At 45.3% G+C, this 13,391-nt stretch overlaps 1 protein-coding gene across 1 annotated transcript; it reads right to left on the bottom strand.

Moving 5' to 3' along the window:
• Window positions 1-9,925: 9,925 nt before the first annotated feature.
• On the bottom strand, window positions 9,926-12,149 carry snai3 (snail family zinc finger 3). The gene is made up of 3 exons (XM_076287981.1): window positions 12,071-12,149; window positions 10,602-11,234; window positions 9,926-10,107 (listed from the first exon to the last, which is right to left on the bottom strand). The coding sequence occupies exons 1-3, from the start codon at window positions 12,147-12,149 to the stop codon at window positions 9,926-9,928; spliced, it is 894 nt and encodes a 297-aa protein (XP_076144096.1).
• Window positions 12,150-13,391: the final 1,242 nt, after the last annotated feature.

Genomic DNA, 13,391 nt, shown 5'->3' with positions numbered 1-13,391 from the left:
CCTGTTCAAATGTGTTTTGTTTTTTTAATTGGTTTTAATTAACCATTATTCCTGAAAAGAAAAAAAAACATCTCTGTATAACCCATCCTCCATTTTTTTAATTATTATCATTCTCTTTCATTCAATTTATTTCATAAAGAGTTTATGAGAAAATGGTATTTTCTTTGAGGTTATTAACAGTCTGTCCATGGAGTCCATTTAAATGCGGACAAAAAAGCATTTCTTTCACTGGACAACATGTAATTGGCTTGTGAGTAAAGCAATAAAGCAGAAGATTATGGAAATGTTTATTTCTCAAGTTTACACACAGATCGGTTTCAAATAACTAAATCATCAGCTTAGCCTAACATTTTGTCACGATGCACGTTAACTTGATTAACCTGCCGGACTGTATTTGGGTCATTGTAAGTGACAGGGGCCTTTCATGTGCTGTGTGTGTACTGGAGGAGGGAGACAGATGTGTGGGGTTTAGTACTCTCTGGCTGGAGTGAGGCTTAATTACCAGCGCTGAATAGGGCCCTGACAATCGCCTCTAGTGGGAGTCTTCTTTTCAGAGGAGAATGGGGGCACCTAAGCCCCGCCGCGGATCCAATGGGGCCCGTAAACAATTGCCGTTGCTGGGGTGACCCACGTCTTTGGAGGTGCCGGGCCCTGGAAGGCACCAGGGCTCTCGCGGGGGGGGGACACAAATCTGCAGCGCCGTGGTGACCAGTGCCAGTGGGGAAAGCATGCGGGCTTCTCCCAACCTGCCACAACAGTCAAGACCAGCACCTGCAGCGTTGCTCCCCCATTGGACAACTCACAACGTGACAAATGCCAAGGACTGAAGAACAACGTAGGAGGTGGGGAGGGAAGGAGGGCTTGGCTGGGTTTGTGTGTGTGTGTGTGTGTGTGTGTGTGTGTGTTGAGAGGAGAGGGGTTCATGTTGACCCCCACCCCCTTTTGTGGCTACACTGTGGCTCTGCTCTCCCGGCACTGCAGTGCTCCAGGGCTGCTCACTCAGACATGGTGGGTTCTAAAGGGCTCAGTGAAGTTTGTGTTTTTCCTCAGACATGGTGGGTTCTAAAGGGCTCAGTGAAGTTTGTGTTTTTCCTCAGACATGGTGGGTTCTAAAGGGCTCAGTGAAGTTTGTGTTTTTCCTCAACCGTCACTTCCCAGCACCTCCATTTGGTTTATACCCTGTGTAGAAGACTACTGCATAGATGCACACTGAGACAGACAGACAGGAGAGCAGGCCTAGCGAGCTGAAAGCAGGTGTTGGCAGAGCCCAGGTCAGAGCTGGGGTGGCTGCTGAAAGGACGTTTGGGCGTCCTGGCCACTCCACCATACCCCCAAGTGCTCAATTACCAGTTGTTACAAGGTGTGAAGGGTGCCCTCTCTGACCTTCAGTGCGGGGAGAACAGCCTTTATTTGGGTTCTCAAGGTGTTATAGTGTATACATACATGTTTGAAAGGCCTTTCAGAGAGCTTAAAAAGCTTAGTACGTCTAGAGAGCTCTATTCATGCTTAACAATTTCCTCCCACCCTCCACCCCCCCCCCCCCAGCCATAAAAGTGGCAACAGGGAGATGTCGCTAATTTCAGTGGCAGCACCACTGACCATTGTGATGATTCGCTAGAGTTCAGCCAAGTAAAAACGGACAGGGTGTGAAATTAGTAACAATGTTGGTCAGTGATTAGTCAGTAGTGTAGTCAGTAGTCTGTGATAACATTCATTTCTTGTACAATTCTTGTATTCATTTAGCTGATGCTCTTATCCAAATCGACTGACAATAAGGGATAACATTCAGGCTACCGTGCAATAGGAGACGTTAGTGTAACAATAAACACTACCTTTGCAATCAATACAAAAAAAGGAAATGACAGTGAAGACTGTGGAGCAAAATCACTTACGAGCCCTCAGGCATCCTTAACCCTATTCTCCCCCATCTAATGAGCAGGAATGTGTGTGTGTGTATGTGTGTGTAAAAGTGCAGGACATTCAGTCACCTCCCCACCGCCAGCGCATTCTAGCACATTCTCTCCCCTCTTGTGTCCTGGTCCTCTCCGACCCCATTCATCCCGACCCCGTCTCCAGCGACGCTGGCCAGGGCCTGAGAACCACGGAGCTGCTGACAGGCCTTTCTCATCGCTGTCATGGACGCTCGGCCAGTGTGTGGACACACTGAAACCTTCAGACGTGGGGAGAGCAAGAAGGTGGGAGAGGGAAGGACACTTCTCAAGCTGATGAGCTCTCTGGTGAAGTAATTCTCAAATGTCTTGGCAGCTACGAGAGTGTGTATGAGCATGTCTGCAGTTTGTGACTTATTTTAGATAATACATTGTTCAAATGCATCGGATTAAAGCCAACGGTTCTGTAATCAAGGGACGCAGGGACTCTCATGAAAATAATCAGAGATTATGAATGAGATGCTATGCTGTGAACTACTCTGACCCACACCCACCCTCACCCATCCTTCCACCCCCTGGACAGAGATTATGAATGAGATGCTATGCTGTGACCTACTCTGACCCACACCCACCCTCACCCATCCTTCCACCCCCTGGACAGTTTTTGAACATCTTCCTGTCTACACCAGCCCACATGTATATGTCATTAAGTCTTAAGTATCTCATGTCATCATGTGCCATCTTTTTGTTCTGTTAAATCAAAGAAGAGCCAGTCAAGGTAGTAGACAGTTTCTGTCATGTAACTTAATGAAAACAGACAGCAGCCATATTGTGAAAGGGAACAACAACAATGTGGTCAACAGACTAAAGGAGTGGTATGACTTTAGAGTGCTGCTTTGGGGTTAAGGTGAAAGTGTTTCGGGTGTCATGGTGCAGACTGCACAAGCCACCGCTGTACGTCTGTACATCCCAACTGGACATGCCATTTGACCTTTGGGGTGAAAGGTCAGGACTTGGAAAGCAAACGGAGCAGGCCAGCAGGAAACTGCCGCCACCGCTGCCGCCTCCGAGCAAAACAAGCCGACAGCGGTGTCGTGTGGAAAATAGGGCGGGGACAGCGGATGATTGGAAGCAGCCTCTAAATGTTAGCGAGCTGTGCACCTGTTCCCCCGGCCCGAGTTTCCACAACAAGTGGACAGATATAACCACCCCACACCCGCCCGCCACCCCACACCCGCCCGCCCGCCACCCCCACCTTCGGGCGCATAGTGTTGAGGTTTGGGTAACAAGTGCAGCGCATACCACTCATACGCCGTGTGTCAGCAAGCGGCCAGCCCTCCATATTTATATGCGGCCCACACTCACTGTGGAAAATATTCTACAAATCTGAATCAGCACAAGGCTACCCGGAGGTCGTCCATTAAAATACTCCCCCCAACTCCCACCCCACACATGCACGCTCCCAAACCAGATAGCATCCGCTGGAAAGCACTAAAAATAGGCCCAACTTTGTCTTTGCGGGTCCTAAAAGTGGTAACTGGGGGTAGTAGTGAGATGCCGCTACGCAATAGAGCAGAGGACAATCTTTTTATAAACAGGTTATGCCGTATTTATAGGCCCCATACATTGTATTAATATCCCAGAAATGGCCATGTCAGTTATCCACTTTAGCCCCTCTGAACCTATTGATTATTTTTACATTTACAGTATGCTTTGGTTACATTGCTAAGGCGATAAACAGACGCTCCCAGTAGACCTATTGGCCAGTGTGCTGGGAAAACATCAACTTTGACCTACTGGTTGAGCATGAATCTTAAGAATACTTAAGAATACTACTACAAAGATGTTGTGTTTGTATACTTGACAGGTATTATTAAAATACAAATTGGCATCTGCTCCTTCCACATTCTTTGGCAGGTGAAATGAAATAACATGCCTAAACATTATTAATAATCAATAATGGAATAGTTTGAACTTGAGTAATTATCCAATTTTAAGTAAAGTAAGTTTAAAGTTTAAAGGCAAATCTTGATGATGGTTTAATTCAATAACTTACTAAAGAGACAAGATCTCAGTTATTAATGCGACAAATGTCAGTAATAACTGGTTCTTACATTTTGTAATTGTAAAGGGTATATGAGTATTCTCCACGCAAAAAATATCTGTTCCTATGACCAGAGGCGCACCTTGTCAACAGGCAAGGCAGGCAACTGCTTGGAGCCCGAGCCGCTAGGGGGCCCCCGAGACCTGGTCTCAGCGCGTTTGCCGGTGGGACAAGCGAGAATTTCGTCCATAGAGATTGAATGATTGAGTCATTTTGCGGGCTCCTGTCCAGTTGTACAAACAGTGCATGTATGCTATGGCCTTATAAACAGAGGATCTGTGTTCAAAAGAGTTCAAAGAATCCGTACATATTTAGGCTACTGTGGTAAACGTCAATCGAGGGTGCAAAGTGATGACAGATCAACATCAGAGTTTGGCATTGACTCAATTAAGTTATGGTTAGGCTAATGTTAATTGGCAGAAAGATTGAACATGGAATGCCCCCTAGAAATGTTTGCTTAGGGCCCCCACAGACTCTAGAATCGCCTCTGCCTGATAATTTCTGATGTTTTGTGGTGGGATGTGATAGAGGTTCGCAGAGATTGTGTTTTTGGACATAACTGCATAGGGGTTATATCTCTGGGAAGAGATATCTCATATACACTTTTAAACTACATTCTGGACTGGCTACTTCTTGAGATGATTATAAATACTGAATGTAACCCCTTGTGGTAAAACTCATTGTCTGCATTCTCCATAGTGTATGTAAGGATTTTGAATGTGTGAACATGCAAATGAAATTATAAACAATATTTTGAAGACATACTGTAATCAATGATATTTTGAGATCTGGTTGACCAACCCTATACAGTTTCATGCAACCTTATCCAGCCAAAGCTACTGATTTCAGATCTTTCCTCATCACATACAAAATCATTCACAAACTAAGTGACCAGTGCAGAACCCTGTGACCCACCAGGCAGTGATTTCCCCTCTCGGGGATTTCACGGGCATCTCGTCCAGCTATCAATGTGTTTTTAGAAGAATGATGGCCAGGCAATGTGGAAGAAATCCCCAGCAGCTGGGAGATGGGAATGGGCGTCTCGTTTGGAGATGGCCTGGCCAGCTCTGTGGCTATTTGGTTTTTCCCGGCCGGGGAACAGATCACAGGTGTTCTCTGTGGAAACACAGAGAGAGAGAGAGAGAGAGAGAGAGAGGGAGAGAGAGAGAGAAAGAGAGAGAGAGAGAGAGGGAGAGAGAGAGAGAGGGAGGGACTCTACAAGCTCGGATGGGGGTCGAGGGCAGGGAGTGGATGGTGCAAGAGGGTTGGATGAGTAAGGCGTTGGCAGGGTGGTGGTGGTGGTGGTGGTGGTGGGGCATTGGAAACTCTCTTGGTTCCACTTGCCCGTTCCAGGAGTCGAAGAGGGAAAGGAATTGGAAGTCCCGCTGCCAGTTAAAGCTGGGGGGCTTTAGGCCCTTGCCCCAGCGCCTGCCGCTTAGTCAGAAATAGCCCCCCGGACCCTATTTCTGACCCGTCGGCTGCAGTGTTGGGCAGTGGGCACATGCCAATCTCGCCCTGGCTACAGGGTATTTATAGCACCAAGGGCTTCTTTTGTGGAGTCACAGGGGCTATAGTTAGGAGGTGCGGCGTCAGCTGATGGAGACGTCACGGAGCTCGCTCGGCTTGGAGACGAGGTCAAGATCACGTCTGAGAGCGGAGGGGCGTCCCGCACCGCACCCTCTCTCTGTCTAAATGCTGGCGAACGCGCACCTAGCCCACTTCAATGCACACACCATGATGCTGACTGTCTGTTGAGTCCTGTTGGGTCGCTTTGTGTTGCCTCTGTGGGCGGAAAAAAATTGCACTACGCATACAGTAACGACTGCCCATTGTCAACTAGCGTGTAGGCTGCTAGTGAATATGCGGGTATATGGGTGCAGATAAACAAAACATAAACAAAGCAGTGCTAATTTACCATTTCCATGCTAATCCTGCTCACTGAAGACATTACGTAATATATCTACTTCTAGTGAATATGTTTGATAACAAGTTGCTGATTTGTTGAGCCCTGTTGAGCAGGAGCTGGCCTATTGACTGTGTGTGTGTGTGTATGTGTGTGCATCTGTGTGTGTGTGCATCTGTGTGTGTGTGTGTGTGTGTGTGTGTGTGTGTGTGTGTGTGTGTGTGTGTGTGTGGTGGGGGCTTCTAGTCTGTGGTATGGCATTAGGGGTAAGTTTAGTCTGTCAGAAAGGTGAAGGATGGCCACGGGAGGCTCCAGGGAGAATATGAGGAGCTATGTGCTGGCCTTGAGGCCTCCGTCTCTCTGACGGTGCCAGACCTCTGGCCCCTCAAGGTCCCAGACCGGCCGGCCTGCAGGGTCTGGGTGCCCCACGGTTAGGGGCCTTCGGATGCCAAGGCACCACTGTTTCTTCCCAGTGTGAGGCCACGTCTGAGACATCTAAGTTTTCATCGTACTCACTGTTAATCCATGTTACCACACACTTGTTTATAATCAAACTTTTGTTATCTAAAAAAATTTGATATATATAAGTGTGTTTATACTCAGCGGGATGATGAAACCTTTCTGTGTGTTCGATTGTGTCTCCAGGCACTTTGAAAACAAAAAGACAGGTAATGGGCACTATGACATGTGGCCATCATCACATCCTTTTGACAAACGGCACCTGCGGCTGCTCCCTGCTCTCCGCTGCGCTCAGACGGCCGAGTGGCCAGTGGCTCCAGCCCGTGTGTATTTCAAGAACCTGGGGCATACCAGGGATGGTTGGGATTTTGCCTGAGAAAAGCAGTGATCCTCGTCCGCAGTGAATGGGCCCTGCACCCTGGGGACCACACTCAGCTGCTCCACTTGAGCTGAGCAACTGGAAACACACACACACACACACACACACACACACACACACACACACACCTCCCCTCCGCTGTATATGAATCTGAGCCCCCTGCAGCCTGGAGTCTGGCGAGGCGCCATACTGGCATGCATCTCACTGCCCCTTCCACCTGCCAATAAACAGATATGTGTAATATGAATTTTTTCCATGTGCCGCTACAAATGGAAAACATTGTGGGTTTTATTTAGACTCGTAACATTCCCCCTTGTGTGCCTGCGAGAGAAAAGGAGAAAGAGAGAGTGAGAGACAGGGAGGGAGAGAGAGAGAGAGAGAGAGAAAGACAGAGAAAGAAAGAGAGAGAGCTCCTCCCTGCCACCACCAGCTGCCCTTCAGAAAGACAGATTAATTAACAGCAGAAAAGTGAGGCCTGTGCTGCAGGGTCCCCCAGTGCTGGCCTACTGCCTGGACAGGCGTCCACTAGAGGGGCCGGAGGCTGGATGGACATCGCCTGGGCGGAGCTCACCCGCTCGCCCTCACCATCTCGCCCTCACCCTCTCAGTTGCACTCCATGCTCTCTAAAAGGGCGCTAACCTGCGCGTGTTGTGCCAGTGACCACATACTGTAAACTAGAGCGCTCACAGACGGAATAGTTAAAGTGCAGATAATAAACAGTCACTTGCTAAGATAAGCTGAAATAGGAAATGGATATATCAAAGGCTTGGTTGTCCTATTTGAGGTTTGCTAGCTTTTAGTGTCCTCGTACAGTTGTGCTCATCGGTTTACCAAAGTATGTACGTATACAAAGTTGACTAAAAAGAGGAATAAAAAAATCATCCTTTGGAAATTGATCTTAATGTCTTAATTAAAAAATCCAACCTTTGAGGACACCAATTTTCTTTGTGAATGAATAATGCATCATAAATAAATAAATGTTCTTCATTTAAAAAAAAAAAAAAAACAGGGGGCATAAGTATACACACCCCCATGTTAAATTCCCATAGAGGCAGGCAGATTTTTATTTTTACAATTCTCTGGACATACACATGCCCCCCTCAAGCAACGGTTAGCCATGCCAGATAGCTATAAGTATATAACTATAAAAGAGATATTTATCATGGCAGAGCTAGCGAAATGACCAAAGACACCTTTTAGCCCCACATCATCACATATCCTTCACCATACCTAGAGATTGGCATGGGGTACTTTCCATAAGATCATCTCTCAATGCAAATCAAACCAGCTATTAGGCTAACTGAAATAAAACCATGCCAATCTCTAGGTATGGTGAAGGGTATGTGATGATGTGGGGCTATTTTAATTCCAAAGGCCAAGGGAACTTTATCAGGATGCACAGTATTATGGATTCATGGAATAACTGGCCTTTAGGCATTTTGTTTCTCGCTCATTCTCTCTTCTCACGGGACTTCCTGATTCAGACAATGCTGGGACGCTAGTGCAGATCTTGCACAACAGGTAATTTAAAGGGGAATTATGCAGTTTTTTTAGCTTAATTTACCTTAACTAAACAGCTTCGGAGACATTAGGATTGTTTTATGACTTTTTCCTGGTTGAATGGTGGCCGTCTCATGAGCGTCTGTGAGTGAAAAAAACAGCCTTGCAACTTTGGTCTGGCGAGCCGCCGGCCTTAGAGTCAGAAAGTCTTGTGGACTCGCAATCTAACAAATTGCTTTACGGCACTACACACATGCACACCAGGTACCGGCTAGAATCTTTTACTGTGTATGGCTAGAACAAGGTATTGATGGAGTTTCTCAGACATTCGTCATGGCAGAGTCGGCGAAAAGAAGCAGAAAGCGGGTAAACCATTGTTGGAGGAACAGGGAAAGAGGAAACAGCAGACTGACCGAGCGAGGAGTGTCGTAAAATATACTCTGAAGCTGTAGGGGGAGCTCTGCAGAGAAGCGAAAAAACAAAAAGGGCCAACTGCATAGGGTCCCTTTAACTATCACAATGATTTCTAAACGGTTTTATTAAGTTGAAAATGTTGCATAGGGTCCCTTTAACTATCACAATGATTTCTAAACGGTTTTATTAAGTTGAAAATGTTGCATAGGGTCCCTTTAACTATCACAATGATTTCTAAACGGTTTTATTAAGTTGAAAATGTTGCATAGGGTCCCTTTAACTATCACAATGATTTCTAAATGGTTTTATTAAGTTGAAAATGTTGCATAGGGGGTCTTTAAAGGGACACCAGGCAAGCCTGATGCTTTTTCTCTACGAAACTCCCCCTCGCTCGGTCTGAAGCTCTTTTTCCTTTCTTTGCATCTTCCGTCAAGGGTTTTCGCTGCTTCTTCGCCGGCTCTGCCATTATACACACGTTTGCAACAATCGCTAGCGTTTCGTTAGCCTGCCTCTGTGCTGTGGATGCCGGATGTAAACTGATCCTGCTTCGGTCGGCGGGTACGATACACTGAACTTGCGGGATATTCTTCCTACAGGCAGTAGGGGCGGGCGAGAGAGTCTTCATTCGCCCTGTAATGAGTCATTTAACCATATACCGACTTACGAAGATGAGTAATCAACACGAAAACGTTGCCTGGTGTCCCTTTAAGGTATGTCTGTACACTGCTGCACTGTACATTGTCCTACCTTGTAGATGTAGTCACTGGACTACCACCACATCAGCATTATACAAAAAATATGCATTTATTACTTTTCCTAAATATAAATCATACAAAACAAGTGCCATTTCTCTCCAAGATCTAGATTCTAGCGCAACAGTTCATCCATATGAAATTACATAAACGTTTCAAGTATATCAAAAGCATGCATTACTGTTTCAACACTACAGTATATGTGATTAAACACATACACATACAGATGTCGTCGCAGCTTACACAGAAGTAGTCCTACATAGTCCCACCGTTCCACAGTAGCAAGCACATGCAGCCTCAGTATAGGCTACAGCCCAGAATGTTAGAATGCTGCAAGTTTTATAGGAAAGAATCCTGAAGTTGGGTTCTGTCCAATCACCACTGGACTTGAACTCTTTGAGTGCCTTACGGTGTTCCTCCATAAAAGGCACTGAGAGCAAGCTGCTGTGTATCCTGTAGCCTACGGGGGGCGCTCAGAAGTCTTTGGTTTGTTGTGAAGGGGAAGAAGCAGGACTGGACTGCACATCAGGACATTGGACAGCATCCCGCCTCTTCATGTTTAGACAAAAGAGAAATCCTGGAGAAGGTCTTCGAGCAGCTCCTACACTGGTACTTTTTAATGTCTGAGTGTGTCTGCAGGTGTGCGCGCAGGTTTGAGCGGTCAGCGAAGGCTCGACTGCAGTGTGGACAAGAGAAGGGCTTCTCTCCTGAAAACACACATATATACACATATATATAAAAAATACTTTGAAATACACTCATAATACCATTGTAGCTAAAGGACCAAAATGATTCCTGCAATGCATTTTACAGATATAATATAAACTGAATATAGCACATCATTTAGCTTAATTACAATGAGCTTAATATACCATCATTTTGTAATGAGTGATATCATTTCTAACTTTAAAATTAAATGGATAGAATTATTATACACTACACAATACCAACAATTATTTAAAATTGAGAACTGATTTTGTCATCCTTACAACCTATGACCCAGTTTTTGACATGCACTTGAAAAGCATTTAACAACAGAGAATAAATTATTTGTATATATCTGGCTGTAATTTCATAAGCCTACTTGGCTATGCGAAATCACTTTTTTTCAATAGAACATATTCTAAAGTGAGTGTGTGAGTGTGTGAGTGTGAGTGTGTGTGTGTGTGTGTGTGTGTGTGTGTGTGTGGGTTACCTTTACCTGTGTGTGTCCGGATGTGGCCCTGCAGTAGCCAAGGCCTGGAAAAGGCCTTCCCACAGAGCTTGCAAACACAAGGCAATGTGTGTGTGCGTATGTGCATCTTCAGGGCACCCAGGCTCACATACTCTTTATCACAATACTTGCAGCTGAAGAACTTATGACACTGCCACTCGCAGTGAAGCTGCCGGTGCTTGGCCAAGCCGGAGAAGGTGAAGTAGGCCTTATGGCAGTTGAAGCACTCAAAGCGTTCCTGGCCAATGGGACCCTGCAGCCCGAGGAGCGTTGCATGACTGCTGGGGCCCACCTCCCCCGGGACGCACAGCTCCTGCATCGGGCGGAAGCACTGGAGGTCCACAGGCGGCCGCAGCAGGTCCAGAGGTTCGCGTGAGTCTCCGAGGGGATGGGGAGCAGCAGACGCGCCAGGAAAGGTGGCGTGCTCGTGCTCTGGGCTCTGTGAGGGTACGCGGCTGGGTTGCGTGGGCTGCGTTTTGGAAACCGGTGCGTGGAAGAGGTCCATCTGTGTGAGGGTGTTCGGAGTGGAGGCGGTCAGACACGGTTCCGTCTCCAAGCACAGAATGGACTGCTGAGGACTTGACATGCTGCATGAGTACTCGGGCAGACCGACATGAAGTCCTGGAACAATAAAACATGATTGGAGATGCTGGTGGTCATGCCAAACTATCACCACTTTATCTTGTCTCAGCCTCAGTATGCAAAAATGCACTCAGCAGTAAATGTTGTGTTCTTCACACTTATCTTCAATACAGTAGTGGCTTCTTTGGGGCAAGTGCAATAACAGTAGTGGCTTCTTTGAGGCAAGTGCAATAACAGGTTTAATTTAGGCTCATAATATAGGCTTTTTCTGTTATGGCAACAATACTCATAACCCAAGTATGAAACTTTAATTTGCCTCATACCTAGCTGCATCATCAGTATGCTACACTACTCTTTCAGTTGTAATTGTGGTACTTTCTCTGGTACTAAAAAGGTTGAGTGCTAGTTTGGTTAAAAGGATGAAGTTGAACAAAAAAGGATAAAAGGAACCTCATAGGCACTGTATTAGCCGTTCAATGAGTTTAATAGGACCCTTCACAACCCAAAAAGAGAGAACAACCAGCCCCTTTTGTGTGAGATTTTGCACCTGCTTAACTCCATCAGCCTCTCGGTATCCGAGGGGAAATTGTGTCTTAAAACCTCACGAATCATCTGCTGACAAACATTACTACCAGACAAATATTAGACGTTGACATTCTGTGGTCCTCAGAGTTTCTGTTTACCACGTGAGTAGGCAAACGTAAAGTGCGTTAAATAGGTTGTGCTACTTGTAAAGTATTTCATGTAACTCTGTGCTAAATATCGGCTGCTGCTTTTTGACATGCCATTTTAATTAAATTTATTATAGGCTAACAGAATATTTAAAACCTTTTAAAACCCTACAACAAAACTGTAATTTGAAAGAAATATCTTACCGTGTTCCTTTGAATCCAGGATACCATAGTTTGGCTTTTTATATGGGAGATGTTTCTTCACCAAGAAAGATCGTGGCATCTTATAGTAGCCTACAGTCCCTCTATGTGAATATTAAGCGCACCCTGTCATTCACAACGACTCACACACAGCGACGGAAGAATGTTAGAATGAGGGTTCATGTAGAGGGATGGACTGTTGAATAAATAGCTGATGCTGAGAGGCTGTCTTGGCCCCACATTCTTCAGTAACGCAGAGGGAGTCAGGTGCAGGGGCTCGACATAAATTAGCATAGACATCCCCCTAACCAATTAGAGTGAAAGGACAAGTGCAAGGGGGCCGAACCCCGTTGTCTATCAACATACCCCAACAAAACAGGTGCATCGCGCTGTACACAGTTGAACAGCGCCACAGAGCTGACAAAATAAATTTTCTCTGCTGTCACGAAATTAGTCTTACGTTTAACATTTAACCTATGTACAGACAAACATTTTGATATCCCCACACGCCCTTTTAAAATGTTTTGAGATCTAAACATTTGTATAGTCTTCAGCACAAGCTGCATTTGCTTGACAATAATCAATGATAGGCCTAGGTCTAAAGATGATCATGTTTGTTGATGATCATGTTTCATTAACCCAAAGTATGCAGAACAAATTAAACTCAAATGTACATAAAACGGCACAATGAGTATCTTATGAGATAAGCTAGCGACTACAGAAAAAAGCAGTAGCCTAGGCCGTGTTTATATTTAGACCTAGATATACTAATATCTAGGCCTATGATCCTGATAAGAAGTCCTGTTAAACAATCAAGAAATTGTAAACTTGTCAAAAGTAGGCTGATGCAAGCCCTGGTAGACTACCCTATAGGCCTATCTGATTGGCCTGTCTGAGGGGCCACAGCCAAATTGTTTCCTTTTCTTCCTTCTTTCCTTTTCCTTACAGACTGACTTAAGTGGTTTAAGGGTGGTGATGCACCCATTCTTCCAAGGGTCTTTCAATATGTCACTCATTTCGCCACTGGTTCTCAGGGAAATACCCTAATCTTCAATTTTCTTTGAAAGATGTCTTTATGTACTATGAAAATAAGGAAGACACTAGCTTAGAATTTATTTGTAATCTTGTTATTTTGATGACAATTTTTTATATACACAAGCAAAAATTTGCTTTAGCCACCCCAAATGTACAACAATTTAGCGCTGAACTTGAGTCCTTTCTTGAAATTGTTAAAAGATTGGATAACATAAAAGCTACAACATTGCTTAAACATTACAATAATGTGCTTGTTAATTCCCCTTGTTAATTGTCTTTTTTCTTTTCC

Source organism: Alosa pseudoharengus, unplaced genomic scaffold (genome assembly GCF_046254945.1).
Source record: "Alosa pseudoharengus isolate Yale_2024_CS ecotype anadromous, Long Island Sound unplaced genomic scaffold, YU_APseudo_1.1 YU_APseudo_1.1_scf_16, whole genome shotgun sequence".
NCBI lineage: Eukaryota > Metazoa > Chordata > Actinopteri > Clupeiformes > Clupeidae > Alosa > Alosa pseudoharengus.
The sequence above is the reverse complement of the archived record's forward strand: the minus strand, read 5'-3'. Positions and strand labels throughout refer to the sequence as shown.

What these genes read in the sequence shown, in the direction of transcription:
- snai3 (XM_076287981.1), bottom strand. Translation starts at nt 12,149, where the DNA reads ATGCCACGATCTTTCTTGGTGAAGAAACATCTCCCATATAAAAAGCCA. An exon ending in CCTGGATTCAAAGGAACACG is followed by an intron (nt 11,235 to 12,070) that starts GTAAGATATTTC and finishes TTATTGTTCCAG; the next exon opens with GACTTCATGTCGGTCTGCCC. An exon ending in CCACATCCGGACACACACAG is followed by an intron (nt 10,108 to 10,601) that starts GTAAAGGTAACC and finishes GTGTGTTTTCAG; the next exon opens with GAGAGAAGCCCTTCTCTTGT.